The sequence below is a fragment of the Vulpes lagopus genome, chromosome 1 (assembly GCF_018345385.1).
Source record: "Vulpes lagopus strain Blue_001 chromosome 1, ASM1834538v1, whole genome shotgun sequence".
NCBI classification, from domain to species: Eukaryota; Metazoa; Chordata; class Mammalia; order Carnivora; family Canidae; genus Vulpes; species Vulpes lagopus.
The window spans coordinates 6,682,199-6,707,184 of record NC_054824.1 but is presented as its reverse complement, the minus strand read 5'-3'; the positions used below and the strand labels follow the sequence as shown (position 1 = coordinate 6,707,184).

Below are 24,986 nucleotides of genomic sequence, written 5' to 3'. Positions count from 1 at the left end.
ATTGCTAATGTATAGAATTACAATTGATTTTTGTATATTGATCCTATATCCTGCCACCTTACTAAACTAGTTTATTAGTTTTAATAGTTTACTTGTATGTATGTATTCCTTAGGATTTTTTTTTAAGATTTCATTTATTTTAGAGAGAAAGAGAGAGTACAAGCAGTAGGGAGAGAGGGAGAACCAGACTCCTCATTGAGCAGGAAGCCTGACACAGGGCTTGATCCCAGGACCCTGAGATCATGATCTGTGCCAAAAGCAGATGCTTAACCAACTGAACCATCCAGACTCCCCTCCTTAGGATTTTTTATATACAAGATTATGTGATCTGCAAATAGAAATAATTTCACTTCTTCCTTTCCAATCTAGATGCCTTTGTTTCATTTTCCTGTCTAATTACCCTAGCTAGACCCTCCAGTACAAGGCTGAAATAGAAATGGCAAGAGTGGATATTATTACCATATTCTTGATATTAAGGAGAAAGCTTTCAATCTTTTACTACTAATTATGATTTAGTTACAGGTTTTTCATAGGTGCCTTTTATAGGTGGAGGACATTTCCCTCTATTCTTAGTTTGTTGAATGATTTCATCATAAAGGAGTTTTGGATTTTATTTACATATACTCATTTGGACTTTGTTTTCTCACATAACAGTATATCCTGGAAATCACTTTAAATCAGTTCATAGAGACTTTCTCCCACTTTTTAAAGCAATAGTATAGTGTGTGTGTGTGTGTGTGTGTGTTCACTAGTAAAATGAAACATAGTTTTAGGAAATCAACTTTCCAGGTGGTCTTTTAATGTTCTTTGAATCTTATAGATTCTATACAGCTCACCATATTTACCCCTTATCACATTTGTCAACCTCTATTTATTTCTATTCTTCATGTTAATGGGAGAGTCCAAATTTATGAGTATGGCAAGAATACTCATTCCTTGTTTCCACTGTCAAACAGTAATTCCCATAGAAATTAAGTACTGAAGTAGAAAATAAGGATAGAATGAGTTATATTAATTTTTAAAACATCAACCTCCCCTCCTAAGTCTTAATTCAGTACCTCCTATAAGTTAGGCTTATCAGATAATGCTGAGGCACAATTCATGCTCCTGAGGAACTTATACACCAGTATATATAAGGTGAACAGGCTCACCAGTTGTTTAAGAGGTTCAACAAAATATAGAAGGCATCTAAAGAAAAAAGAGGTCATATCTGGGTAACCAGGAAGGGCAGCACGGGGGGCGGGGGGCATTCAGGAAAACCTGAAAGATGACCTTTTAGACAGGCAGAGAGAAGGCCCTTCAGATAACTCAGGCATAGGATGCAAGAAAGGGCAGATGGGTACTAGATAAAAATGAGGAGCCTAGATTGACCACCACTGGTGATTTTCATACATAGTTGACATGAGGAATTCGTTATTTAATTACTTTAGTCTGGGATGCCTGGGTGGCTCAGCAGTTGAGTGCCTGCCTTGGGCTCAGGGCGTGATCCTGGAGTCCCTGCATCAAGTCCTACGTTGGGCTCCCTGCAGGGAGCCTGCTTCTCCCTCTGCCCATGCCTCTACCATTCTCTCTCTCTCTCTGTGTGTGTCTCTCATGAATAAATAAATAAAATCTTTTTAAAAAATAATTACTTTAGTCTTATGAAGAATACTAATATATAAAACAGATATAAGTGGGGTTATTCTTGTTGAAATGGGGAGTGAGAGGAGAGTCTAGTTCCTAAATCTATTTAAGAAGCAAATGCTGAAAGTCACTGAATTGGAGCATGGGGGCAGAGGTAGGAAGACATTAAGGTTATTATATATCATATATATGAATATGTGAATAAATACAGTAATACATGAATATAGAGTAATGTATGTGAATATCTAGAAATATATGTGTAGATACGTATTTATATGCTCTCCTACATGTGTGGGACAGGAAGACGGCTGATGCTACAATAAGGAGGAATAAATAATGGAGACAATGAAAGGGAACAAGAGAAAATGAGGGAAGGGAAGAGGGAAGGAGAGAGACAGAGAAAGAACAAAAATTGTGCACTGCTACCAAAACCAAAGGAGGTGTTTCAAGAAGAAATGTGTGACCAAAGAAGATGTACATATGGTAAATAAACATATAAAAAGGTGTTTAAAACTATTAGTTGTTAGAGAAATGCAAATTGCTCCAGTGAGAAACTACTCATTAGAATGGTTAAAATTTAAAAGACTGACCATTTTGAGTGTTGGCAGGGATCTGCAAGATCTGGAACCTTCATACACTGCTGAAGGGAATGCAAAATATCAATCACTAAGACATTTTGATAGTTTCTTACAAAGTTAAACATACACTTACCATATGATCCAGCCATTCCACTCCTAGGTATTTACCCAAGAGATATAAAAACACATGTTCATAAAAAAGCATATAAACAGATGTTAATAACAGCTTTATTTAAAATAGCCAAGAACTGGAAAGAACTCAACTGTTTCTCACCAGGTGAATAGATAAACAAATTGTGGTATATCCTCATAATGGAATACTACTCAGCAAAACAAACATGAATTATTGAGATATACAGCAATATGGATGAAGCCATACCAAAAAAAGAGTACACACTGCATGACTCCATTTTTATAAAATTCTAGAAAATGCATTCTAATCTATTGTTGGAGAAAGCAGAGAACAGTGGTTGATTGAAGAAGGGGGGTAGATGGATGGGACGGTCACTATTTTGATTGCAGTGGTGATTTCGTAGTTGTATACGTGTGCCAAAACTTGTCTAATTGTACACCTTAAATATGTACTGTTTGTTGAATGTCAGTTATATCTCAGTAAAGCTATCATTTTTAAAAGAAGAGGAAAAAAAGAATAAGTAGTTGAAAGCTGATAGAGTTAAAGGTAGAGGGAAGAACCAGAAGAGCAGGGATTAAAATGGGGCCATTTGACATTCTCAAAAGCTTATTACTGACTGAGAGAGCATTCCTAATGGGGTTGAAAGCAAGATTGCTTCAAAGTAAGGCTGTCAGAGTTAGGGAATGAGAGGGTGATAGAAGTATAGAAGCAGCGTGCATGTACTGCTCCTGTATCTGTCCACTTAGGCTGCCACAACAAAATGCCAAGGAAAGTCTTTCTTCCACACCCTCCCTCCTCTCTCTCTCCTTATCGTTACATTGTGCGTGGAGCATATGTAGCCTACCTCCATTTGCTTAGGCTGAACGCAGTGGGCACCCTGCCTCAGTTTTTCAGATCTTGTAACCATGAAGTCCATCAGCAGTATTTCCTGAGAGGCCACTCTGTACAGAGCACTCCAACTAGCTACCTTGTAGAACGGAGAATTTTTTTTTCAGGGCCATTTAGACAACTGCATTTTATTCTGGAAAGAGTTACACTTACTGCCTCACTCCTACGTTGTACCCCTCCCTTCCCTCTCTTACTCTCCCCTCTCCTCCCCTCTCTTTCCCTTCTCTCTCTTCCACTCCAGCCCATCCCCATCACATGTACGAAGGCATTTCACATGTGTTTGGGGTCAGCGTGGCTATGAGACAATTTTGCAGCCAATACTACAGGCCTTACAAATCCAACAAACTTAATTCACTTTGGTTTAAAACATTTTAGGAAATGAGTTCATATCTGAGAAATGGTGGAATGGGTCCAGCCAGAAGAAGAAATTCCAAAGTTGTGAATGGCGTAGAGAACTTACTGTTAGCCCCAACTTCAAAAGTTCCAGACAACCTTACTTATCCTTCAGAAAAATTCCATGCTACCAAAAGGTACTGCATGCACTAGGGGTTTGTTTAAAGTAACAAAAGTGTCCTCTTTTAAGCCAATTAATAACATAATATTATGGGATTAAAGGATGCCTAAATTCCCAAAGTGATCAGCATGTGTTTAGTTTTGAAGACCTTGTATGAACACTGAGAAGGCTCAACTCCTTCCAATATGCAGTTTATGAAGAGTCAATGGTTCCTTATTTCAACCTCTTTGCTCCTTTCTCTTGTCTTCCCTCTTTCTATATATTTCAACAGACAGAACACAAGGAAGAAGAATATGGGCCTCTCCAAATTTTCCATGTTTATCTTAAACTGAAAAGCACAGAACTACCCTCACCATTCTAACAAGGGTTTTACCATTGCTTAGGATGGTAGGTGCCGCATTATCAGAGAGGTACAGCCTCTACAAAGAGATGGCTATAAATCAGAAATGTCCTGTGTCTTCATCTCTTTTCACCACGACAGAGAAAGGAGATATTTGTATTCAATAATAAACATTCTGAGTATTTCCAATGATAGTTTAATTCTAGCAAATTTAAAATGGAAAAAAAAAAGCACAAAACTACTCTACTACCAAAGATGTCATTAATCTGACATATGGCCAAGTTCAAATACCCTAGGTTCACATTCCCAAAATGTGGATGGAAGATTTAAGACCAATATGTCTAATCAAGAGGACCCTTGGGAAGCCACTTCAGTCCACATTCCCCTGTGTAGAGACCAGGAGGCACAAAGGGACCTGAGTAGTACAAACACTGAGCCAGGCCATGAAGCTGAGGACAGAGGAGGGACTGCTGATACATGCTTCAGGCACATGGGGGCCCCAAGGAGGGTGGTGACACATCAGCATCTTTAGTGAATACAATTAGAACATCTGAAGAAGATGAGAACCATGGTGACAGAGCCACCTGCTTTCCTGTTGCAATGCCCAGCACTTAGCCCCAGGCTACCTGTCCTCCAGTAAGCTCTTGAGCTATTTTTTTATTATATGTCCACTTACTTCCTGCCTTGGGCTCAGATGTCTCTGTTCATTTATCAGGGCTCCGGAGGCTTTTGTGTCTATTCAACTAGAAAAGGTGGGGCTGCGGGACATGATGCTGAACACCTTCCTCCTCAAGAAACAAACCATGGACGACAGAATGAAGAACTTTGTGAGTTTAGTGAGGAGGGCTCCCTAAAACTCTCATTATCTTTTACACTTGAGCAAATAAAAATTCTTAACTTGTAATCTGTTGCTTTCAGCCTATTTGGATAGGACTTTTGAAAATATAAGGAACTGTAAAAGGAAATTCAATAAGTAGAAAGGAAGTAATTCAAGCTGATTGCATTCTAGTTTTAAAAATATGCACATTTTTTCCAAGACCACATTTTATTTTGTCACTTTCTAAACGGAACTAGTTTCAGCACCTGCTCTGGAACATTAGCCCACTCTTGAGTGACCCACAGATGTTCAGGGGGTTTAGACAAGGTGAGCAAGGGCTCTTAACTATCTAATTCATATGTTATCTGATTTCCAGATGTTAATGCCATGTTTCTATTTATACCAGCTTACTCTGTTGGAAAATATAAAATTCAAGTCCATAATCAGTTAAAAAGTATTGCTTAATTTTGTGAATATGATTTCATTACTCATTAATTTTTTGACAAGAAAGTCATTAGGCTAATACATAGTTATTTGGGAGAGAAATCACAGGTTTACAGTCTCTAGGTTTCTTCCCTATCTGTGACTGAAAAGGAAAAACTTAAATTTCCCTAATCCAGTTCTATAAATGTGATGTGAGGGAGGCCAGACTTCTAGATTACTGCTGAGCAATAATGGATGCAAAGGACTCATTTTAATAAGTTATTGAGATATTTAATTACCTTTTTTTACTATCATATTAAAAAAATATTGACCAAGTGAAAAATGTTATACCTCATTAACTCCTCTTCAGGATTATCCAAGGACTATCAGATTAGAAAACACAAGACTCCTAGATCAGAGACAAAGAACTTTATGACTCACAGCAGAGCAGGTGACATGAGTTTCATATTTGTGTCAGTTCCCTCTGCCTCCCAAGTCCCAAGGGGGCAACATGGAGGAAACTAGATGTATGCAGTGGGTTTTGTTTTTTGTTTTTGTTTTTGTTTTTGTTTTTTGGTCACAGTTGCATAACATTGAGCTTAAGGGATCCACTTCTTTTTATGGCAAGCTTGCTATTTTTCCTGAAGGAAGACATTACCTCATCCTTCAAAGTTGCTCTTTGCAAACAGAACCCTGATAAATGGCCCAGGTAAAGAGTGGTCAAGGCCTTGCATTCCTGGCATACTCAACAAGGTGTGCAGGAGCAGGAGAGAGCCATGGAGTTATCTCTCAGCAAGTTGGCCTTCAGAAAGAATATCTCAACTGTGCGGCCTTTTCCTACTTTGTTATAAGTTTGTATACGTGTACTAGGATGGAGAATTTTTATAGCCAACCATCTAATAGAAGAACTATCATTCTCTTTTATTACAGGATGAAATTGGTAAAGTCAAGAGAGATGTTATAGTTGAATATTGTCAGAAGTAAGTATGGTATATGTGAACAACATATGCTGATTTCTCTGACTCAATTCAATAAACTGCAGTGTTATATAGAAATCCAGACAATGAGTCAGGTGGTTTGTTCTTAAATAAACACAATTCTCTTGGATAAAATCAAACCAAACTATCCTCTGACACAGAGAAGAACATCAGAAGTGAAGGATGGGAGGCGCTTTGAAGAGGCGCTATGTGCCATGCTTCTGCCTTCACCCTTACCCAGATAGAACTTTCTTCCTGATGAGGTCGTCTATTATCTTTGAAAGATCTTTTAGGGAGCAGATCCTCTTGGGAAAGATGGAGTAACTTTGATTCACCTTCTGGACATCATCTCTTCTCATTTTTCAGGTTCAACTGCCGTATGTCTCACTACGCTCTTCGGGGTCAGATTATGGCATACTGTAATAGCCTGAGAGCCCTGCTGGAAGATTTCCCTACCATCAGGGACACCTTTTTCATGGTGGGGCAACCACAAGAAAAGAAAGGGTTGAGAGATTCCAAGGAGGGCCTCAAGGCTGACCCCAGGTGTGTAATTTCCTTTAGGGTTTTTTACTCCCCACTCCGTATCCTTACCCCTCCCAGGGAAGAGGGAGGAGGCATGTTAAATTTGCTATGGGAATAATCTTGCTTTCTTTATTGCATTTGACCTTGATCTTCTGGTTTAGAGGGGCAAAAGAAAAAGAAAGAGTCTTAAACTCTAAGAAGAACAGTATCTTCGTATTTGAGCTCAGAACAAGTTCTTTGTTTATGGGCTGTTTCATTGCTTTTTCAATCTATGCAGTTTTGTTTTCCCCTGGAGAGCCCAGAGATTTCCATCAGTCACCCTTTTACATAAGCTAGCATCTAAAATAAGCAAACAAATGAGTAAACTTGATCTTGAACTCTCCTGACTTCAAATATTTTACTCAATGGAGCAGAAGAAATAAGAAACACACATACACACATAACACTGATAAGGCCAGCACTTTGGATAAATATGTTCTGTATTTCTCTGACAGAGAAAAAAAAACACATGTAGAATGATAATAAATGATAAGAGCAGAGCTGCTTCCATACTTCCTTATCATACCTTGTTCAGTTTCCCAAATGATCTTAACCTGCTTAGAGTTCACTCACCCAGATGAAGGAGTTAGCATACCTGTGCAGTCAGCAACCACATTTCCTTAAAAAAAAAAAAAAAAAAAAAAAGGAAGGGGTGTTACACAGTTATGCTCCAAGGGGGAGCAAAAACATCCTGCAGGGTGAGCTTACTTTCCTCCTTATTCTTCCCCTTAAGGTATAGAACTTAGCGTCAAGTTAATAGTAATATTCAATAAATATGATCCTAGAACACAGACAGATGAACGAATTGAAAGAGCATTTGTATCAGACTACTCATTCACTCACTTATTCCTTCATGCATTATCCAACCAGTATTTATTTAGTGCTTACTTTGTACCAGGCACTTTGCTATGTGCTGGACTTAGAAAAGTAAATAAGCCATTGACACTGGCAGTAAATTACAGAGCTTTCCCCCTCAGTTCAGTGGTGGGGAAAGCTCCCTACACAAAAAAGTAACTTCAAAGATTTTAAAAATAATCTGCTACAGTTATGTGAATTGTTCTGTGAGGACACAAAAGAGGGAGTGCTTAACTGTAGCCCAGGGCCTCAGGGAGAAATTCAAAGAGGAGGTGACAGATAAGTCAGAGTTCACCTAAAGAAAAAAAAAAAAAAAGTGAGGATGACATAACAGGCTAGAGAAAGCTGGAGAATGAAAAAACTCGAGTTTGTAAGCCCTTGACTGACTGACAGCTGGCTACCAAAATAGTGACCAGTCGTACCTTGATACTTTTATAGGTGCCCAGTTTGTGGACACCAGTGTTTGTTTCATGAACTCAACCAGTGCATTCACTTGGGTAGACTTCAGGATCTACCCAATGGAAGAATGCATTTAAAGTAAGTTTAGGGCAAACAGACCTCAGTAAGACTGACCATTTTGCTTAAGAGTTTGACTGGACACTTGTTGCCCAATGAGGCTGAAGCATATCTTTCTCTTATATGAAACAACACGGGATAATCCTCTAAGACTTCTTAATTTCATTATCTCATCTGCCCACTAGCCAAGTCAACCATTTATAAGCCCAATCTACATTTGGGATCAAATTTTTAAAATAGTTTCCAGAAGTCTAACCACATGTTCATTATATTTGTGTTTAGGATAAAATGTATTCAGGAAGTCTGTTTTTGTTTCTGATCTGTTCTGTTTTAAGCACTCAAATTAGGAGGTCAGGAAGTAGAAAGGAAAATTTTTTTTAAAATTCTGTAACTTGTAAGTCTTGCTCTATTCCTTTATTGTTTTTTGTAGATGACTGTGTGTTTTCTAAAGATTAAGGAAAACCATCATTTAAAGGGGATGAACCTAGAGCCCTAAATCATCTGGTCAGTTAGTATAATATAATTTTCATGGCAGGGCTTTGATTAATAAAATGTGAGCAAAATAAGCACCACCACCCCCAGAGCCCAAGTCATAGAGTTAGGCAGTGAATTAGCAGTGACTGATGAAGATTCAGTATTTTTCGACTATACCTGTCTCCTGCTTCCTAAACTCTCTCTAGATTTCAACATGTCCCTTTAATACACCACAGAGAATGGAGCAATAGAGAAAGGAACTTCTGTCTTATATGGAAGATTTTAAAAGTATTGTAGAAGATTATTTTTAACTCCAAAGTCTATGATTCTATGCACTGAGTATTAATAAAAATGAACATCAGCCACAAGGAGGTACAGTGGAGCAAGCCATGGCCTGGGAGTTAGAATATTTGGACTTTACCTGGCTCAATTATAAGCTGCCCTCAGGAAAATCACTTCTCTTCATTCTCTGAACCTTAACTCTTCATCTGAGGAGTGAGGAAATTGAAGCAGCTCTCTAAAGTTAAACATGCTAAAATTTTTAGTGTTAGAGTATCTAGAGATTGATTCTAAGGAATGGAATGGCCAAGGAAAGACTTCCTGGAAAGGGATCATTTGAAAATACTCATGAAATGATAGATGGGAATCACCCCAGGACAAGTTTAACTAGAGATGAAGGGACAGAGTTGGGGAATGATGAGGGTCATGGAGGACAGAGGTTCTCACTTACTCATTCTTAAAATATGGAGTTGGGTTAGGTCAAAGATAAGAAGTTTTCTTTTAAATGTCAGCTCTAACAATTAATGCCCTGCTGAGGATTCTGAGACATCCCAAGCTTATGAAAGTGCTGCAATTGATTGGCAATGTCCACTATGGCCAAGAACAGGGAAAAGGTGGCCTCCCTGCTTATGTTTGCCATCCCTTGACCCGTGAGTTCTGTAGGTTTAAGATTCCAAGATGCTACTTAATCGTTTAAAGGCTGCAATGTACTGTGTTTAGTTTTAACAGAGACCACCTTATCCTCAAACCAAAACCTCTATAGAAGAGGAGCCAAGGGGAGTTCTCCTCCTAAGAAGGATGCCCCTTGAGGCCTCCTTGCTTTTCACAGCTCCAGAGGAGACTAGAATCTGGAGACTGGGATGATACTTGGCCACACTCCAAGAGCAGTGGTGTCAGCTGATGGAGGGGTGAAGAAGGGAGAGAGAGGATACTAACATTAATCAAATTCTTACATTAACCAGAGCCGGCAGGATCCCATATGGTGCTTTATGCCCATTAGAAGAGGCTCTCCTTCGTCTGGGCAGGTGTAGCCCCATGCCAGGGTGCAGAGCTTGGCAAGTAACACATAAGCTGGATCTTGGCCACTGCTGGCTGCCTCAGAGTGCAGCCTGAACAGCTGTACATGGCAACCTTGGTGCCAAGTGCTGTACAACAATGAATAGACATGGTCCTTGCCATTCAGGCAAAGGGAAATAGGTGACTACAGTACATTGTGATAAAGAATAAAATAAGAGTATAATAAAAGCACCCACCAGGAAATGTTCAGTATTATCTAAAAGATTGGGGAGATGGGGATGGGGAGCAAGGCAGGCTGCAGGGAAAAGGGGATGCTTAACCTAGGTCTTAAAGGATGGTTAGTATTTCAGATAGACAAGGGAAAGAACTTCAGTTCAAGCTGAGAGAGCCCCATGTAGAGTGACACAGAGATGTAAGACAGCACGTGGACTCTTTGAGTGGTTCCTACCCAGGGTCTGTGAGGATAAGCAAGGGGGAGTAGAATCTACAGAAGGATGGGCAAGATCTAGAAGTCTGGCATTTGTCCTTCAACAGCAGGGAAAGTGTAGTAAGATGATTGTCACGGATCTCATTTAGGAAGCTGCTGAAACTGTATAGAGAGGAGATGTTTAGGAGGTGACATCAGTTGGCCAGGTGCTGGATTCAACGGGAAGCTAAAAGAAAAGGAGGAATCTAGGGTGTTATCCAGAGTCTCTGGCTTGAGTAAATGCGAAAGTGGCAGTGCAATTATTGTTTAACTGGTAGTTTCCGTTTTAGAAGATGGAAAAAAGTTCTGGAGATGATGATGACGACAATTGCACAACAATGTGAATGCACTTAATGCCACTGAATTGGATGTTTAAAAATGGTTACAATGATAATTTTCATGTTATGTATATCTTACCACAATTTCTTTAAGTGAGGAAAAATGGCAGTGCCATAAAGAGGAAGAAACGTAGAGAGGAAGATAATGAATCACAGCTCAGAAGCCTCAGTGGTGAATTTCTTCCAATAACCTTCCAACAGGTCTCAGACGCTTCCTATTCTGCATGTTCGCTGCACTTTCACATACAGTTGACCCTTGAACAATAGGGCTTTGAATGCACAAGTCCACTTAAACAGTAATTTTTTAATATAACTATAGTAAAATAATGTAAATATATTTTCTCTTCCTTATGATTTTCTTAATAACATTTTCTTTTCTCTAGTTAACTTTATTATCAGAATAGAGTATATAATATATATAACATAAAAATATGTGTTTATTGACTATTGATGTATAAGTAAGGCTTCTGGTCAACGATAGGCTATTAGCAGTTAAGTTTTTGAGCAGTCAAAATTATGCACAGATTTTCCATTTCAGGGTGGGTCAGCACCCCTTAACCCCTGTGTTGTTCAAGGGCCAACTGTGCTTCCATTGCACCGTGCTTCTATCCTCAATCATGTTTGCATGTCTAGCTGCCTCATAAATGTAAGAATCTTGAGGGCAGGGGCCATCTTCATTTCATATCCCAGGTGTGTACCTCTGCCTTTGACCTTGATTGAAAGAGAGGATGGGGGTAGGGGCAGGGCCCACAGGAAGTAGGGTGAGTTCCAGCCAATGGCTTTTAATTCAGTTATGAAATAACAGACCATATCATCATCTGCTGGCAGGAATTTGGTATGAGGCTGAAAGAAGTCTTGGAATTATTAGAAAAGGAAATGGGCATGAAAGCTGATCAAAGGAAAGAATAGGGCTGTCCCAGGGTGACACAGCTCAGGCTGGAAACCATTTACTTGTTGGCTGCATCAATAGAATTAGTGGTGTGATTTCCCCCAGCTGTGCTCAGCAACATGCAACTAGAAGCAGAAAGCATAATAGCTGGAGGGATCCAGAGTTGGGGTTTTGCTGGGTGGGTGCGTCATAAATACAAAGAAACAGACTGGAAGGTTCTGGTGAGAGAGTAGTTCCTGTGCTTAACTGTGAGACCCAATCTAGGCAGGGAAGGGAGGAAGGCCAGAATGGAACTGACAGATGGAAGGGGGAAGACCAGAGGGCTGGATGATGTCAAGGAGCATATTTTAGAGGGATAAGGAGGTTTACTGGGACTGAATGAGTGAGAAAACTGGAATAAAAGGTTGAGATGGGAAAGTGGGATGTTGAGTTTAAGTCTTTGGAGATAATGTGGTCCCAGGTAATGATAAGGTCTGGAATGTGGCCTCAGAGTGGATGGCTGAAGGGGAATGAAGGTGGAGGGGGATGCTGTTGAGCAGGTCAAGGAACTGACAGCCTTGGGAGTTGACGGGCCATCCACAAGGAGAGCGGAGGAATCCTCCTTGTAGGGCTGAGAACTGGGCTATACTCCTGCGCTTTGCACCTAGAGCTTTCTGCTACTCTCTCTGTCCTTCCCCAGCAGATGGCTGCTTGCTGCAGGCAGGGGTGGAAATGGAAGGAATGAATGGATGAGAAATAAAGGATAACCCTTGGTAGAAGGTTCCAGGGATATATGTGCTTCTCCAAGGCCAAGGACTGGTTCCACCACGCTGCTGTTGCCAGCCCCTTGGTCTGCAACCTCATGTGCTCAGCCACAGGCCTGGTGACTTTTTATTGTTGATATTTGATGTTTCTTTGGGGCACCTTTGGAGATCGTGAATTGAACAATAGAGATAAGACTGGATTACACTGGCTTTGATCTGCTCCAGGACAGGGTAGTCTGACTTTGTGGTTGCTGACATAAAGGAAATTCTCCAATCTAACACCATCCTTTGTTCCCGAGCTTCAAATTACCTGATTAAAAAAACCTGAGACTTGAAAGGTAGCTTTCAGGCCAATGATTTACTTCATGTAAAGTTTTAATGATTTAAAAAGTCTCATGCTCAGAATGTTTGATATTCAAAACATTCAGCCCTCAGTTAAAATGAATTACATTTTACTTAATAAGTGGAAAGGGTCACCTGAATCTCTCCCAGAGACCCAGAAACAATAACAAGAGTCAAAAAATACCCCTGTGACGTCCAAAGTGCCCCTCTCCGGAAGGTGAGACGGGACCCTCCCACCCAGAGTCCTTGCTATGGACAGTGGAAGTGGGAATGAAAACTGGGTACAGGTATGAGAGGATAGTGGGATGAGTAGGACCTGGAGAGAAAAGGAGAAGGGAGGCTCTAAAAATGACTCCCTGATTTCCGGATTTTAGGGACAGGGGTTTGTGGTTCTTTTGAACACAGAGCAGCCACAGGATTGGGGTGGAAGAGAATAAGGAGTTCAGTTCTTGCCTTGTTCCATTGAGATGATCTTTTCAGATCATCTACCAGCCAAGAGGAAGCAGGTTGGGAGTCTGGAGCTGTGGAGGGGACCAGGCGTACACATGTGGATTCAGGTGTCACTGGCGAATAGATGGCCTTTGCAACCAGAAGAGTGAACACAACTGTCCAGGACTAGGGGCAGAGTGGGAAGAGCAGAGCTGAGGGCTGAGGTGGACCCCAGGTGCCCTGGGCAGGGGTTGATGTGAGGGTGAGGGCTCCATACCCACTGCACACCTCCTTCCACTGTCTGTGTCTCTGCCTGCAAGGCCTGCCTTGTCCAGCATAACCGAGACTGGCCTGAGGTGGCACTTGTCTCTAGCCCGTCCCTATAACCCTGTTTTAGGATGTGCTCTCATTAGTGTGTCAGGTTCCCACTTGTTAACAAGTACCCCCACACACGTCCTCTCCCCTTGAGGGTACTTACATGCCTCTCTACTGGGCCACAGGCATCCCTTGCCCTCCACCCACCCTTGGCCACTCTGCTAGATACCCTCACCTTAGCATTCTAATAACAAGCTTTGGTTTTTTTGTTTTGTTTTTTAAAGATTTTATTTATTTATTCATGAGACATACAGAGAGAGGCAGAGACACAGGTACAGGGAGAAGCAGGCTCCATGCAGGGAGCCCGATGTGAGAGTCAATCCCGGGACCCCAGGATCATGCCCTGGGCCAAAGGCAGGCGGCCAACCGCTGAGCCAACCAGGCACCCCTAATAACAAGCTATGTATAGCACCTCACAATTTATAGAATACTTTTCACGTGCTTAGTGCTCTTTTAAAAAGTTATTGCTTACACCAATCCTGTGACTTAGGAAGCATTATCCTCATTTTATGTATGAAAGGACTCAGATGCATCCAAGGCCACACAGCGGTGGGGGATGGAAGTGGGTCTCAAAACAGGGTCCTCCGATGCCAGAATCCACACCCATTAACTGCACATAGCGCCATTTTCACACCAGATGAGCACAATTAGACGTAAAGGCATCAAATCCATTCAAGGAAAGCAGCCCCCTCACCCCACCCTCCGTTGCAGTGGGCCACCCCATTCCTGAGGTGATAGAGAAGCCAGGTCAAGATGCCACCTTCCCCAATGAGTGTACTAGAAAGACCATGAGCTTCCATTGGTGTGAAGGTCAAAAACAGGAAAAACCCAACAAAATAATCTTTTCATGGTTTATCACTTGTGGTAAAACTACAGAGAAAAACCAACAGTGATGAGTGTGAAATTCAGATGGTGGTTTCTCCGAGGGCCACCAGGGAGGCACATGTCAGGCTTCAGAGGAGCTGGGGACATTGTGCCACTCAGGCCAGGTGGTCGGTACCTGGGCTGTGTGAATTCTTAAACCAGACATACATGGATTATGTGTCTGTCTGTAAACCTACACCAAAGAGACAGCTATCGTGCCCCCCTAAGAAATCATACTGTATTCGGAGGAAGAGGAGGGCAGTGAGGAGAAGGAAGTTGAAAGAGGGCCAGAGTCTGGAGAACCTGGCAAAAAACATGGATAGGGGAGGAAGGAAAATAGAGTCTGGTCCCTAGAGCTTGGATTCTAGAACTGGACAGATCTGCATGTATCAACTTCGTCTCTTAGGAGCTGGGCAGGCTCATGGGGCAGATCTCATAGGGCCTCAATTTCCTCATCTGTGAAATGACAGAACAGGTCTGGTCTAAGGTCATAAGAAATAAGTGAGAAAATACGTAACCCCCAGAATGGTGCGAGCCGCCTGATTCCGTTGTCTCTTTGCTTTCTTACCACACCTCTCCCTCCCTCCCTGCAAGCCCCTGCTTCCTCCAACCCCAGGCTGAGGCTAAAAGTGGCCTCACTGCTTTTCTCCAGGGTTATTTATAACCGGGGCCACCTGTGCGCGGCCTGACAAGGAGGCCTGCAGGCCCAGGCTTGGACGCTGGGCCTGCTCGGGTGTCACCACAGCCCTGCTGTTGCTGTGGCTGCAGGCGGTGGTTATAAATAGTTCACTTGGGGCGCCTCTTTCTTAAAGAGAAACGCTGTGCCTACCCACAGTCTCTTCTAATGCTGCAGGACGTTTCAGCCCCGGCCACGGTGTCTGCTGTCTGCCGACGGGAAAGTCTTCCTCAATTTATGGTTCATTCCCCATCCTTCTGAAGTGCTGGTTATGTTCAAAACTCTGCCAGAAAAGGTTTGTATTTTTTTTATGTGTGCCAGAATGAAAACTGGCTGGAGTTTTAGGTCTCCTGGTTGATAGTATCCATTCCAGAGAACATCTCTTGTTTTTTCCAGAGCTAAATAAGAACTGGAATCTTCACACAGCTCCCCGTACTTTTTGCCTGCTTTATAATCATTTCTCCTGGGCCTCGTTATTTCCCGAGTTCTGTTTCTCCCTAGTCACTAATGAACACTAATTCGAGCTCCCCACATTCCTTATTAATCCTCAATTTCCTCCCAAGCCCTTCCCGAGAACCCCACCCTGATGCCCTGAAGCTTAATGACAAGTTGAGATCACAATCCTAGTAATCAGCCTGTTTTTTCAGGGGTTGCTCTCTGTACCTAACTTGCTGTGAGAGTATAACATTGTTAACCATTAAAAAAAAAAAAAAAAAAGAGTAGACCTAGAAATACACAGAGCACTCAAATAAGTATTTTCTAAGTAAAGTGCAGTGTTGAAAAATGGCAATTCGGGAACATTCTGATTTTTCTTTGTTGGATGAAGACCTGTTTAACAACCTAGATTTCTTACCCTTTTTTCCCCTGCCCCAGTTTTATTGAGATGTAAGAAATAAATGTATATATTTGAAGTGTACAATATGATTTAACATATGTGTACATTATGAAATGATTACCCCAATTAAATTGATTAACATATCTATCACCCCACATAGTCACCTTCTTTTGTGTGTGGTAGGAACACTTACCTACTCCCCTAGCAAATTCCAATTATCCAATACATTATCATTAACTGTAGGCACCATGCTGTGCATTAGAATCTATTCATCTGGTAACTGAAAATTTGCACCCTTTGACCAACATCTATCCGTTTCCCACCCCTTGGTACCCGTCTTTCTATGAGTTCGACATTTTATTTGTTTTTTAGATTACACATGTGAGATTGTACGGTATGTGTCTCTCCCTAGCTGGTTGTTTTACTTAGCATAATATTCTCCAGGTTCATCCATGTTATTGCAAATGGCAGGGTTTTCTTTTTTTAATGTCTGAATAATATTCCTCTGTGTGTGTGTGTGTTTCACATTTTTTTCTCCATTTATCCACTGGACACTCCGACTGTTTCCGTAGCTCGGCTATTGTGAGTAATGAATAGACGTAAGAGTGTAGATAATCTCTTTGGGATACTGATTTTGGATATGTACCCAGAAGTGGGAGGATCATATGGTAGTTCTACATGCAAAAGAATGACACTGGACTGCTATCTTTCACTTCTCACAAATATTAAATTGGAGTGAATTAGAGACTAAATGTAACACTGGAAACTGGAAAACTCTCAGAGGAAAATGAGAAAAGCTCCTTGACATTGGTCTGGATGATAATTTTTTGGATATAAAATGAAAAGCATAGGCAACAAAAGCAAAAATAAGTAAGTGGGGCCACATCAAACTAAAAAGCTTCTGCTCAACAAAGAAAACCATCAACAAAATGAAAAGGCAACTTACAGAATGGGAAAAATATTTGCAAACCACGTATCTGATAAGGGGGTAATACCTGAAATATGTAAGGAACGTCTATAACTCAACAACAACAATAAAATCTGATTTTAAAATGGGCAAAGGCATGTATAAACATTTCTCCAAAGAAGACAACCAGATGGCCAACAGGTACATGAAAAGATGCTCAACATTGCTAAGCCTCAGAGAGATGCAAATCAAAACCACAATGAGAGAGCTCCCCATACCTGTTAGGATGGCTATTGTCAAAATGACAAGAGGCAGCAATATTGGCACGGATGTGAAGAAAAGGGAATTCTTGTGCACTGTGGATGGGGATGTAAGTTGGGGCAGCCATTATGGAAAGCAGCATAGAATTTCCTCAAATAATTAAAAATAATTAATCTTTCATTGAAGAATTTTAGGTGTTTTAAAATATATATGTAAGAATACTACCTTCTTTCAGTTGGATCATAATTTTCCACTTTTCCTTCACTTGAACATTAATATTTAAGATCCAGTGTTTGATTTTTTAAGTTGTGTGTTTGAACCACGTTGATCAATATCTTTGCTTTGCTCACAGGTATTCCCTCAGGGCAATGTTGTCTGAAAATGGGTTCCTGCTAGGAGTTTATCTGTGACCCTTGTAATACATCAGTGGTCATACAAACGCATTTTGCTGTGTTTATGGTCACCAATGGCTTTAAACAAAGAGAAACATATTGTTTTAAACCCCTCACTCCTTGAGTTACCTTCTCCAAAGGCATGTAATCTGGTTGATGAATAGGTTTGTTGTTCTGTTTTTCAGATATTATCCTGTGATTATTATCCTATATTATGAAAATGTTTAATATTTTTGTTTAAAGATACTATTCCTAATCGATGCTCATATCTTTTTATACATGTCTTTAAAACCTCTTAAAATTTCTTTGTGTTGATTTTACCCATAGGCAGCTTTTCAAGCCTTACAGCTAACTCTACAGCTGATGGCTCCTCTCCATGACATTGTGGCCTACCTTTTCAGTTTTGCTAAACTTGGAAATTGCCCAACATGTTTTGAATTTCCTCTAAGTGCTCACCTACTGAAAGGTGACTGGGGAGGAATTGAAGGCATTGGTAAGTGTTTAGAGGTGACTCAGATCACCTTCAATATTCACTTCAAATTCTGTGAAGCTCTTTTCTTCCCCCAACTTCACTGAAGTATAATTGGCAAATAAAATTGTAAGCTTTTTAAAGTGTAAAATGTCATGAAATGATATACACATACATTGTGAAAAGATTTCCCTCCACTCCATTTAGTTAATTAATATGAAGATCTTAAAACTCAGAAAGATAGAACTAAAATATTTTTTTCTAAATAATTAACTCCATATTTACAGGTTAGAACACAAAGTAAAGCAAGCTAGGAGTGGGCAAGCCTAAAAAAAGTAAAGCTTTTTTTACCCCATATCTACCAATTGGTTACTGGAAGCTGGACACTTTACTCTCTGGGTATCTCTCCATCTATAAAATGGAGGTGATAATACCTGTTTCATGGAGATGCTCTGTGGGTTAAAATGTCTCTAAAATTTCTATAAGAATGTGCATGCCCCTACTACACACTCATTTTCTTTCATTCCCTTTTTGGCCTATGTGAGCTAATATGGCAAGGTCAGAGCCAAGCATTTATTGTCAAGAATTTTTGCACACAGTCCTCCATTAGCTAAGAGTAGCCTGATGGTCCTAAAGTAAGAATGACTGAAGCTTCAGTTTTATCTACCAAGTGTTAAACCATAAACCGCAACGAAGCACTAAATTCTAAGAAAAACGCACAAGGTAAAGACTGAAATGCTTAGTAAGCTGAGTTGGTCAAAAGTAGGGAAACTAATCTCATTATTTTAATAATTTGACTTGCAGCCAAATGATAACATTAGTCATTTAATTATTCATTAATCACAATATATTATAACAGAGTAGCCAAAGATTTTAAAGGATGAGAAGAGCCGATGGAATGAGATAATAATATGCCTATTTAAACCTAGCAGTCGGGATCCCTGGGTGGCGCAGGGGTTTAGCGCCTGCCTTTGACCCAGGGCGCGATCCTGGAGACCCGGGATCGAATCCCACGTCGGGCTCCCGGTGCATGGAGCCTGCTTCTCCCTCTGCCTATGTCTCTGCCTCTCTCTCTCTCTCTGTGTGACTATCATAAATAAATAAAAATTAAAAAAAATAAATGGTACTGCTAAAAAAAAATAATAAAATGCAGTCTTCAAGCAGGTTCCCCTCTGGCCAGTGCATAAAGATGTCTATGGGAGACCCGCACTGGTTTGCTGGTAGATTTTCAGGGTGCTACTGAGCACTGAAGAAATCTGTAAATGTTCAGCTGGGAGACCTAGGGAAGGGAATGAGTGGCAGTCCCGGAGGAAGATGGTTCTCTGTCTCTGAGGAGGGGCATCCTGAAGAAGGGCTGGATTGGTGCGGACTTAGTAGAAAATGCAGAATTGTCCCAGACTACCGAGATCTCAAAACTACTAGCACATCCTCAGTGTAAGAATCAAGAGAGTAGAGAAGTTCCAAAGCACACTTAGAGCCTTTTCCCTGTCCCTGAGACCAGGAGACAAGTGTCACATGGAGATGAGATAGAAGCCAAGATAGAGCCAAAGGCAACTTTCCAAAGGAAGACCCCACATAGGAGCTCCTACGGCAGCTGGGAGGACAGCATGCAGGGACGGTGATCTGGGGATACTTGCCCTCACTTGAATCAATGAGAGAACTAGGAGGGATGGTCTGGGTAAGACAGGAAAGGACACGGCAAAGGTGATGGGCCACATGGCACATGGCGAGTCCAGAGAAGGGTGAACCACCTACCAGTGCGACACTGAGGAACAGTAGCAAGTGAGGATGAATTGTCGAGGACAATGATTTCCTTCCAGATGAAGGGAATCAGTTTCTTACTATTTCTATGCCTCTGAACCAGAAACCCTTGAAGTATGTGGGGCCCGGGCTTTCCAAGGTGTGCAATTAGAAACATGCACTTGTCCTGTTGCCAGTGAAAACATTTGTGCTCCAGGGAGAATGTGCAAAGTTCTGCATACTCTGCTGAAAATAGATAAAGAGCAAACTGAACTTAAAAAAAAAAAAAAATTCCCACTCTACGATAATCATCTCTTTTAAAAAAAAAAAAAAAAAACGGCCTTGGTTCCTCAGTCGCTGGCCCGCTTCCCAGAAGGAGGCAAGAAGTAAGGTGAGCAGAGAAGATGGTCTCTTCCTATCCTCGCCCAGCTCCTCTCAGCTCTTGCCAAGCTGTTTGGAGTTCGACGAAATGACTTTTGTGGGCTTATATGCTTTAAAATATTCTTTAAGAGGACACTCCAGATTTCAGCTTTGGTCCTCCCACTTGACCGAGGAAGCAGCTCCTCGACACTGAGCACAAGCTCTATGGACCCTGCCAAATCCTCTCCTTCCTTGAAAGCCAGCAACTCCCTTTGGATCAGCAGAGGATGTAATCAGCCCGTGGGAGTTTACACTGTGATTTCCTGGTAAAGGTTTAGGAGGCCAATTAAAGCCCAGATACTATCCACTAAACTTAGGTTTTCAGGAACTCTTGAGACAAACTAGGCACAAAATGTACTGGCTTGTGAGTATTCACGTGAGACAGGGCCATTGTGATTCCTCTCTCTCTCTCTCTTTCTCATTTCCCATATGGGACACTCCTGGGGAAAGGCTCATATGTTTCCCGACGTTTCCTGGCTGAGGGTCTACTTCCAACCCCACCACCACCACTGCCTTCCCTGCCCTCCCTGCCACCTTCCCTCCCACCCAGCAGCAGCCTGATGCCACTAAGAAAGGGAAACCTAAATAAGGATCCTAAAATCCATAAACAACAAAGAAAGGCGGGTCCTCACCTCCACATCTGTGTTTTGGTGATAATGTTTCTGCTACCTATCAGCACAGAACAATTTTGCTGGGAAGTGACGTAGTGTAAAGGGGCACACACAGCACACACATAAGCGATAATGGAAGTAATGAAAAGAGAAAAATTATCTGCAACCAGCCACTGTAACAAGAGAGATATTCTTATTTGTTTTTACTGCCTTCTAGCCCTTGTCCAAACACACTTTACATTTAACAGAGCTTTCATCGCAGGGTGTGGGCAACTTTATTTTCTTTTTTCATCGTCATTGCGGAGGATTCTAAACGTTCCCCAACTGGTTGCTGCTTAGCCTGACAAAATGCATCGCTTGCAGACCATCATGCTAGGCCTTGAACAAACAAGGCTCACTGACAACCCCTCCTCCCACCCACCCCTAAAATTCTTGTAGAATTCACCCTAACATGACTCCTCTTCTGGTGGAAGTTTCTTTTCAGTATAATATGACCATCAGATTTATAGAGAAGTCATAAAAATTTTGATGATTGGATCCAATTTTTCAGGGGCTGGACAAGTACCTAAAAAACACTTTTTTTCTTGTATGTAAAGCATCAGATGGATATGAAATCTGGACTGCTCATCTTTTCCTAAAGCCAAACGTATATATTACAATTATAAGCATCTCTTCTCAGTCCTGATTCTGCCCTGGTCAGGCTTTCATGGACAGCTTCCCCATTCCCTCAATTCCTCTGCCTTCCGTGCATGTGGGAAGATATCCAAAACCAGGCCAGAGAGGGGAGGAGGCTGCTCAAGTCTGGACAAGCTATTGAGAGAGAAACTCTGGAAGTGCCTCATAGCTCTCCCGTTTCTCTTCTGCCTTGGGCTACATATCAGGCCCAGCGATCAGTTTCCACAATCCTCTTCCCATAGCAGGGATGTAGAAAGCTATCACTGTCCTCAGTGGGAGTTGAGGAACATTTCAGATCAGCTGACATTCTATTTAGCCCTGGAAGGGTGGCCTCCCACCCCACTTCCCTACCAGTGCTCCGTAAGGACTCATCATTTTCTTGCTATCCTCTCCCATTCTGACTAGCTCCCTTCCTGGGCCAATAACGGGGACACTACAGCCATCTAGATGCAGGCCAGTTCCCTCAACTTGGCACTGAGTGCTGCAAAATGTCCCCAGTTTAAATTTCCATTCAAAACACATATAAGAAAACAACAACAACCACCACCACATATAAGTCTGTTATATCTGGCCCACTTTTGCAGTAAGGGTCCAAAAAATAAGTCTGTTTAGGATCTCTCATACCTACTCCTAAAATGATGAGAATCTCCTAGAAGACCGTGTGTGTATGTGTGCACGTGTGTGCACACACACAGGAGTGCATATTTCTTGCTTGCCTTGGATAGTCTTGAGTCTTCTTTAATCCATGAGCCAATGACAGAGAGGTTGATTTGTATGGCACGACTCTGAGGAATGAATGCTGGTTTGTCATCTATAATAACTTTAAGCCCCTAACAGATCTCTGAGACCTATATTTTCCCATTTGTTTGATTCTTTTTTTCAATCTAGAGGCTGTAGCCTTGTAAAATTTAAAACTTTCATTCAACAGTATGTTCTTATTCTGCTGAAAAGCAAAGCAAATTTTTATCTTATTGAGGAAGGAAGAAGGAAGGAAGGTAGGAAGGAAAGATAAATCAGTCCTTGGCCACTAGAACGTAAGACTTTGCTGATCTTGCAAAACATATAATTAGTATACTCACAAACAAAAAGAAATACATTTAGGTAAAAAGTCAGCTGCAGGGGTGAAATGATGGCTCATTAGGTCACACTATCTGACTAAAATGTCATCTATCTTCCAGGATCTGAGCTTCAAGAGCTACAGAAAATGATTGACAGCCTCCAGAGCCCCCAAGACCCTACCGAGGTGTCCCAGGCACTCCTCCTTCGTAGGGAGGTTATATTTTTGCAGTTTGATGCTGCAGTGAGGCACCTTATCCGGTAAGGGCTGGAGAATGAATCCTTCCAGTTAATTGTATGGGGCAGGTGCCTCTGAGTGACCATCGTGGGAGGTCACTCTTGGCAGGATTAAATAACAAGTTTAAAATAGTCAGTGGCACAACCGGATCCAGAACACTGTGGCTACCAAATGTATCCTGCTGCACAGGCAGTCCATGTAGAATGTGTTCGTTTTGGATTATCATATTCTTGATTTTATTAAATGGGATTTAAATAGGTTAGTTTGCACAACAATTGCTGTTTTCAATGTTTTCAAGGTTGTTTAATTGGGAATCATATTTTTTATAAATCTGAAGATGATTCTAAGAGTTTTATTTTTTTTTTCCAGCCCTTAATTAGAAGAATTTTCACTGCACTTCACAATTTCACTGTGAAGCCAGTGGAATTGGCTGAGTTAAATTTATAAATTCAGATAAATAAATTGTGGGTATTAACTACTCTGCATACAAAAAAGAAGGTCTATTTAGTTCATTAATCATGACTGATGAGAAAATTAGTTTGGATTGAGAGTCACCCTGTTTCTAGGATAAATAATAAGTTTTGTATGGAAAGGGAAGAGGTCAGGCCTGAGGGTCTCTGCTTGTTCTTAAATTGTCAAAATCAATTAAGTTGCTTTGATTAATTCCCAGGGTAACTATTTAGCCAATGAGGAGGACCTCAGGAGGCTGTGCGCTTACCTGTGGGTTGTAACTGCATTCCACCATTAGCATGGGCATCTATAGAGAATGGAAACTGAACTATATTTTCTCTTTCTATTCCAGATTTTCTTTACTCTGAGCATCAGGGATCTCTGGATTCAAATCAATTCAGCAGAACAAAAAAATTAGACTAATTCATTTTCTTTTTATTGACAAGCAGCTTTCTGAGCTATAGATTAGTCAAGTGGGTAGGATATAAAGACTCTAATTGTCAGGAGGACCATTCATTAGGCCTCTGATTCTGAAACTCCCGAGTCAGATTTGTAAAGAATTTACATAGGATGAAGAAATAGAACTGTACCCCAGAAATTCTTTTTGGATTCTGGGTATGCAGGACTCTCCCAGGGGGAACTAGTCTGCTTCCCCTAGGAATTGCTTTGAGGGGCCTTTCTTTGTCCTGGCACAGTCTGCAGGAATGGAGGCGCTGTGTTCTATGTCTGGTTTCAGTATATTCAGTATATCTTTCAAAAGACTTTAGAGGGAACCACCTGGGACAGTATATCTCCATGAGTCCCTTATTCATCACATTTCCTCTAGCCTTTTTCCTCTGGGGCTCTTCAGAGTGTGTATGTATTTGGAATCACACAGTTAGTAAGTGGCAGACTAGAACTAGAACCTAGGTGCATTTGACTCCCAAGCCTGAGAACTAGGATGGATGCCAGACAGCAGTATGGAGAGAAAAATAGACTCTGGAGAGAAGGCAGGAAAGAGAAGTGAAAAGATAAATGTCATCCCCCTTGATGATTTTAGTGCTAAACCTGCAAATAAGGAAAAGTCCTTAGATAATCAAGAGAAAGGAAGTAGGGGGAAGTTCCCTCATCCTTCCCCAAAGTTCACCAACTCTGAGCAAATATGACTGTTTACTCCAGGGAACTTTTTTTGCTTATGTTAACTGAAGGCTTCTCCAGAATTTGAAAAGGATGAACTGAACTTTTACTGGAATGAGAGCAGCATGCTTCTATCTAGAAAGGGGTTCCCTTTTTTATGAGGAAGGATATAGCTCCAGGACATCAAGGTAGTGGCCCTGTAATCATTTAATATCTGGCTCCCACTATATGAGCCATAGATCGCTCTGGTTGCAGGATAGATGCATGTTTCTGGCTCTTCTTCTTCTTCCTCCTCTTCTTCTTTTTAAGATTTTTATTTATTTATTTGACAGAGAGAGAGAGCACAAGCAGGGGGAACAGGAGGAGGAGAAGCGGGCTGCTCAGCAGGGAGCCCAATATGAGGCTCCAGCCCAGGACCCTGGGATCATGATCTGAGCTGAAGGCAGGCACTTAACCTACTGAGCCACCCAGGCACCCTAGATGCAGTTTCTAAGCATGACAGTTTCACTCTGTCCGTCAACCTGACCTCTACCAAGCTTCTGGTGGAAATTGGTATTGGCCTCCAAGACCATTAGAACCACATTGCCCAGGCCTGTCACCTCTAGGCATGTCCACCAACCTGCAGGAGTTCTTCACTAGCTGGTACAAGAAATGCCTGAGAAGTGAGCTTATCTTTAATTTCAGGTGAAGTAATCATTG

The 24,986-nt window shown here is 41.3% G+C and overlaps 1 protein-coding gene across 7 annotated transcripts in view; it reads left to right on the top strand.

The window, feature by feature from the left end:
• The window catches only part of LOC121490128, a 157,840-nt gene that overhangs the window by 79,789 nt on the left and 53,065 nt on the right, over positions 1–24,986 (top strand). For 6 of the 7 annotated variants that reach the window (XR_005987516.1, XM_041753824.1, XM_041753800.1 and 3 more), the window contains 7 exons: positions 3,598–3,752; positions 4,792–4,903; positions 6,247–6,296; positions 6,660–6,836; positions 15,295–15,412; positions 17,840–18,005; positions 22,606–22,744. Coding sequence is in view for 6 of the 7 variants with exons in the window: in XM_041753824.1 (XP_041609758.1) it covers positions 3,598–3,752; positions 4,792–4,903; positions 6,247–6,296; positions 6,660–6,836; positions 15,295–15,412; positions 17,840–18,005; positions 22,606–22,744 (917 nt within the window). In the remaining variant the exon portion in view is untranslated. The remainder of the gene's footprint in view (positions 1–3,597; positions 3,753–4,791; positions 4,904–6,246; positions 6,297–6,659; positions 6,837–15,294; positions 15,413–17,839; positions 18,006–22,605; positions 22,745–24,986) is intronic. The other variant, XM_041753826.1, reaches the window with a different exon arrangement.